Source organism: Anabrus simplex, chromosome 4 (assembly GCF_040414725.1).
Source record: "Anabrus simplex isolate iqAnaSimp1 chromosome 4, ASM4041472v1, whole genome shotgun sequence".
Taxonomy (NCBI): Eukaryota; Metazoa; Arthropoda; class Insecta; order Orthoptera; family Tettigoniidae; genus Anabrus; species Anabrus simplex.
Genome location: NC_090268.1, coordinates 16,377,788 through 16,383,787, shown reverse-complemented (window position 1 = coordinate 16,383,787; position 6,000 = coordinate 16,377,788). Strand labels below are relative to the sequence as shown.

The following is a 6,000-nucleotide window of genomic DNA, read 5'->3' as shown; positions in this document are numbered from 1 at the left end:
AAGACAAAGTGATCAGGGTAGTTCGTGTGAAGACGTCCTCCTACGAGGCACCTTTATCCTTTGGAGGTTGAAGGTGGGAGTGAGGAGATGGCCTTACCCAGTGATACGGTTCCTGAGACAGTAAGTCTCGGCAGCCACAACTTCACCAGGAGTGGAAGAAAAGTTAAAAAAAAACTCCTCGCCTCTGTTTATAAACATTGTGTTTTGATTGGTATCGAAAGTTGGGAGTATGTCACATTTACTCTATGAGTCTTTAACTGTTGTTATGGTGATTAAAAAAAAAAGGCAAGTATGGCTACTTCGACGACTGCCCTACGTACAGATCAGTGGATTGATTGGTCGCTAGCGCACGATTTTGGCGTGGTCGCATACGGCACGGTCTCTTCTGGCACGTAACCGGTTTTTCAAACTGCAGCGTCCTAAGATCAAGTTTCGCAATGCCCTTGCGACGTTATCATAATAAATCACTTTAAGGATTACTCAGAAAAATGGATTTATATTTAATCTTTCAAGTACCTGCAACATTAAGGTAGTTTTTGCACGTCATTGAGATTATATATTTGATAAATGCTGGTATAAGAAGAGCTGGTCGTTAGACAGTATTCACATTGGTCTGTACTCACTGTAATATGAGGTATCTCTGTATTTTGGCGCTGCTCGCCGTGGCCAGCTATGGTATGTACCTAGCTTCAATTACATTGTTCTAGTAAATATCTTGTAGGCATCGTTCTGATGGGCAGTGCAGTCATTCCTAACAGTTGTCTGTCTGTTAGGTCATCAGCTCAGAGGCTGGTTGGATCCTCAAATAGCACCATCAAAAGTTATGCGGTTATAAGGAAACCGCAAAAACCAATGGCAGCACCAAAATGAGGCGTACTAGGCAAGACGAGGAGTGAGGTAGTTTGCCATTGCTTTCCTCATCCTAACAGTTATAAACCCGAAAGTAACACAATTATTTTCAACATTAATTGATAGCTTTCCATATAATATCAAAATACAGAACCGGTACTTATTAATTTCAAGCTATTTAAACATTGTAATGGGAAAAGAAAAACACTCCCCGTAATAAGCAAACGGCTACTATTCGCGAGCGGCTTCGTGAGTCTTAATTTTAGTATTCTACCATGACGAATATAAGAACAAGTGCGAGGACTCGTCGACTTCAAGCAGGCCCCGCCAGGCAGAGCTAGAGTGGGCAAGATCCACAGTACCGAACAGCTGGTTTTAGGAATGATGCTAGAGGAAACGTATTACTCCGTTACTGTATTTTTTTTTAAAAAACAGAGAGATTACAATTAAAGTACCATGGGCGGGAACAATGGAAAAAATCATACATGGAAACAGGAGCTACGGCCTTCATCAAATGTTGGGCAAAGCACAGGTTACTGGAATTTACATTTACAGATAAATAGCACACAACACCCAGTATGTTAAAACAAACACATATGAACTATTTAAAGGCGATATTCTACTTACCATCTCAATTTGTCGGTTTCTGGACTTTCCGAAAGCTTGCGTGAAGATTTGGTGGTTGTTCGAGATTGTAAATCTTGCCGGATTTCCTTCGGTCTGAAGAAATATCGGCACTTCAGATGATGGTAAACAAGTCTGGGGATTATACCCATAATATGTTGACGACAACAGCCATCTCCTGAAGGATCAACTGAAATTGTTCCTATGGAATCGATACAATCAAAAATATTTCGCCCCACATCGATTATGAGTTCAGGTTTTCATTGATTACTTTCTCGGCCTGGGAAAGAATGTCACATACATTTTTCGAAGGACGTGTTAAAAACACTTTATTGTTGCTTGAACCATAGTCTCTTATTTCGGTGAGAACTGAAAATTTACTTTGCATTATTCTCACGCGCAGAGTGTTGGGGCAAACACACATAGCCAATGCTCGTACATCAAAGTTAAAAAATTAATAAATAAAAATAATTTTACTATCAAATCAGCAGAGGAATAAACATGACAAATTCTGATATTACGCGTTAACTCGGTACCCTCCCGTAGGATAGCTCTGACCCATTTTTCAAATTGATTTATATCGTTCGGTGGTGAAAATACCCACATGTCATCAACTACTCTACTATAGCCTGACTTACAGCCAGGCACAAAACAGTACGGCATGCTGAACTGTTAAATTAATCAGCCACATAACTACATAACACAAAATGAATTGAGTTTAGGAACAAAAAGCAAAGAAAATTCATCTTATTTACTGAAATATCTTGCACAATAACGTCTCCCGCACTTTTGTATACCCGGCTTGTCGGAACTGCTGGAGCACATGTTGGATATAAGCGCTTGCAGTGTTTGCAGTGGCGGGACCACAAACTACCATGCTATAATGGCTGAGTCCTCACACTTAGTCTTATATTCGTCATGCTTCTACATCAGCGGTCAGCGATCTCAACCTAGCGTCTTCCAAATTCTGAAACATTACATTTCTTGTGCCCCTACTTTTCCTTCATAGTATACAATATTTTATATCGAATAATAATAATAATAATAATAATAATAATAATAATAATAATAATAATAATAATAATAATAATAATTGTACCGGGCGGTACACCTCCACGCCGCTAATTCAAATATTGCGCCAGTTGAAAATCCTCTACAGGAGAAAGCCTGAACTTTAACAAACTGAATTAACTCAACGGTTTCTCGGAAGATGTCACTACTGTAAATTTGGTAATTTTGAAGTGTTCTGAACTGTGTCTATTTCGAATTGTGTTTGTTTTGCCCTGTATCAAGAAGTGTGGACATTCTCTTCTAGATGTCTCTACAGAGAAAAGACTACGATTGTGCACTCTGGTGCGAAGTGATGGAACTGTTTTTTGAAGAAACCTTGTATCCATAAGTTTGTTCTTTCTTAAATTTCTTTCTTTCAGTTTTTGGGTTGGCAAGATTGATCTCTGTTTCCGCCAGTTTTGAATTTAGCCAATCCCGAATTTTCTAAATTAATTTTCCTCCAATCCTAGGTTTCTTGTTCATGTTGTGTGTAACTTTTGATGTTAGCCAATAAAGGGAACGGGTGTGGCGCTTTTATTTCATGAAAGGTCTCGAAGCTTCCTTGTAGGTATAAAACTGCTGAGGTTCTTGGCTCGTCGCCACTCCATCGACATCTTGCTTAGTGTGTGAATATGTAGCAGGGGACGGGAAGCGCCTCTTTCTTCGGGTAGCACTTCATCAACAAGGTAATGGCCGTTTAATAACTTTATTTCTTGCTAGCTCAGCAGTTTAACCCACGGGGCAGGTTCGAAACTTTTCTCATGTAACCTACCTTTAAAATGTAAAAGTTTTGTTTTGAGGTGACTACGTTTTCATAACCGATTTTCTTCTTTTCTTAATGTAATACAGTTTTCTTATACGAGTCACCTCCTTAGTATGGGATTAGCCCTTGTGTAAACGGCCTAGTGCCAAGTAGGTTTTAATAGTGTATTAGGAGTGCAAGCTACGCCTCCAGTCATTTGGTATTTGGGCCATGTAATTAACCTGTTCTTTTTCTGAGTAGGCCCGGTAGGTTGGGTACTTGATACCCCTGTGTAAATTTGTAAGTTGTGCCTGCAGGCAAGTGATTGTAAAAGTCGAGGATGCCTTAAATAGGCGTGAGTAACTGAGAGCCGGTTCGCTCCTTTCGAATTTGGTTTTGAGTGCCTCTTGAAGGCCGGAATGTATTAGGTGAGAGCAAGTGCTCTTTGATTTCAGGGGAATTCTGTCCCAGGTGGTCTGGTTGAATATTGGTAAAGTGGAGCTTGGAGCTCATTAATTATTCACCCGGGGCTTGAACCCCAGCAAATGTGATTTATTAACTTGTTTTCCTGCTTCTTGGTACCTGTTACTCTGTTGTTGTTGTTATTTGTTGATTTTGAAAAGAAAATATAACCTTTGTCAAAGTTTTAAATTAACTTTAATTTGGTAGTTGAGACCTATTCCAGCCCGCACCTTCTTTCACCTCTGCTGTTCACAGATACCTCGGAACCATAATAATAATAATAATAATAATAATAATAATAATAATAATAATAATAATAATAATAATAATAATAATAATAATAATAATAATAATAATAATAATAATAATAATAATAATAGCCGACTCCTTAATTGAATGTCCAGTGTTGAGACCTTCGGTTCAGAGGTCCCCCGTTCAATTCCCGGCCAGGTCGGGGTTTTCATTATTTTTATCGATTAATTTTTTAATATGTACGAGTACTGGCTATGTGTGTTTGCCCCCAACACTCTCTTCTTCACATTCAGACAACACACCGCACTACCAACCATCACAGAAACACGCAATAGTGATTATTGATTACATCGCTCTATACAGGGTTGGCGGCAGGAAGGGCATCCGGTTGTGAAAAGGGGATAAATTCACATGTTCAACACAGTTCACACCCACGACCCCACAGGTGTCGGAAAAGCGGTATAATAATAATAAGAAGAATAATAATAATAATAATAATAATAATAATAATAATAATAATAATAATAATAATAATAATAATAATAATATTTTATTTTATTTTGTCATTTCGTGTCAGAACTTAAAATATGAATAAGGTATTACATAAAAACAAAACGAAGTACTGTACATCTTATGTTACAACCATATTTCACACGAAGTCTACCCAGAAATGGGCAACAAAAATTTCCTTTTCAGTGGCTTGAATCAAGTCTTGAAGTGTACAACGAAGAGGTCAGGACTGACAGTCATAAAGGTGTTGGGTAGTTTGTTGCTCCCCATAACCGCAGAAGTCTGACTGATCTTCCAAATAAGGCCATTTTTAGGTTATCTTTGGATTATTTACTCCACTCCTCAATCGATTCAGTGCCTTCCAGGTTGTCCATTCCAAATGATAACCAGGGGGTGGAGATTCAGAAGGCACCATCCAAGTCAGAAAGATGCTCCATTCTTGCTCGCCACATATCACAACGTGCTGTTCTTTTTGGTATATCCAGAGTCTTGGAGACATTGAGGAAACTTTTCCTGGACTTGTCTTCTGGGTAGAGTTCGATGCCCAAATAACTGGTGGGTGTTTGTGAGATCAACCTTCGACCTCTCTTGCCTTGCAAACACTTCCCGCCGAATGTCTGGAAGAGCAATACCAGCCAAGCAGTAAAGTTTGTCAACGGGAGTTGGTTTCAAACACCCGGTAACTATTCTGCATGTTTCATCCACGCGCTTCGTATGGGCTGAGCTGAACCAGACAGGACACGCATACTCACCCGCAGAGAAACTGAGAGCAAGAGCTGGGGTTCTTAACACAGTTGGATTTGCCTGAGCCAAGTTTCCGGAGGATGTTATTTCGGGCTGAGACTTTCTGTCCAGAGTTAACACAGTGTTTCTTGTATGTTAAGGTCGGATCTAAGGTGACACCCAGGTACCTTGATATAAAACAATGCACCAGTTGCTTACCCTCCCAAGTCGCGCCCAAATGCTTAGTAGCTTCTCGATTTCTAAGATGAAATGCACACACCTGGGTCTTAGCAAGGTTTTTTCTTCTGAAAATACACTGAAATCTCCTTAAGCGCATTTGAGAGCTGCACTTCAGTGGTTTGAAAGTCGTTGCACTGGACCGCTAAAGCCAGGTCATTGGCATAAATGAAGCTTCTTGTATAAGAAGGCCTTGGCTGGTCATTCGTGTAGATGTGATCACTCCTGTGATTTTGTGTCTTTCAAACCCATCCTCTATGTGCTGAGTTAAATTGACCACCTGTGATGTGCAGTTCCTTCCGGATATAAAGCCCATCTGTTCAGGAATAAGATGTTGATCTACTTCAGATGTGAGGTGTTCAAGTAGGATCCTCCCAAATATCTTATATAGGTGACAAAGTAATTATGTTTGTCTGTAGCTCTTAGGATATAATACCGGTATGTAAGCCTGACTTGGATAGTTAAATCAGTATGTAAAATGTAATTGAAAATTTGAAACGAATATGCTAATATGCCAATAAATCTTAAGAACAACAGTTTCACTTCCCATG

At 39.4% G+C, this 6,000-nt stretch overlaps 1 protein-coding gene across 2 annotated transcripts in view; it reads left to right on the top strand.

Moving 5' to 3' along the window:
- The first annotated feature begins 569 nt into the window (after nt 1-569).
- The window catches only part of LOC136872135 (uncharacterized), a 65,960-nt gene continuing 60,529 nt past the window's right edge, over nt 570-6,000 (top strand). For both annotated transcript variants that reach the window (XM_068227404.1, XM_068227403.1), the window contains exon 1: nt 570-675. In XM_068227404.1, the coding sequence (XP_068083505.1) occupies nt 630-675 (46 nt within the window). In that variant the 5' untranslated portion in view covers nt 570-629. The remainder of the gene's footprint in view (nt 676-6,000) is intronic.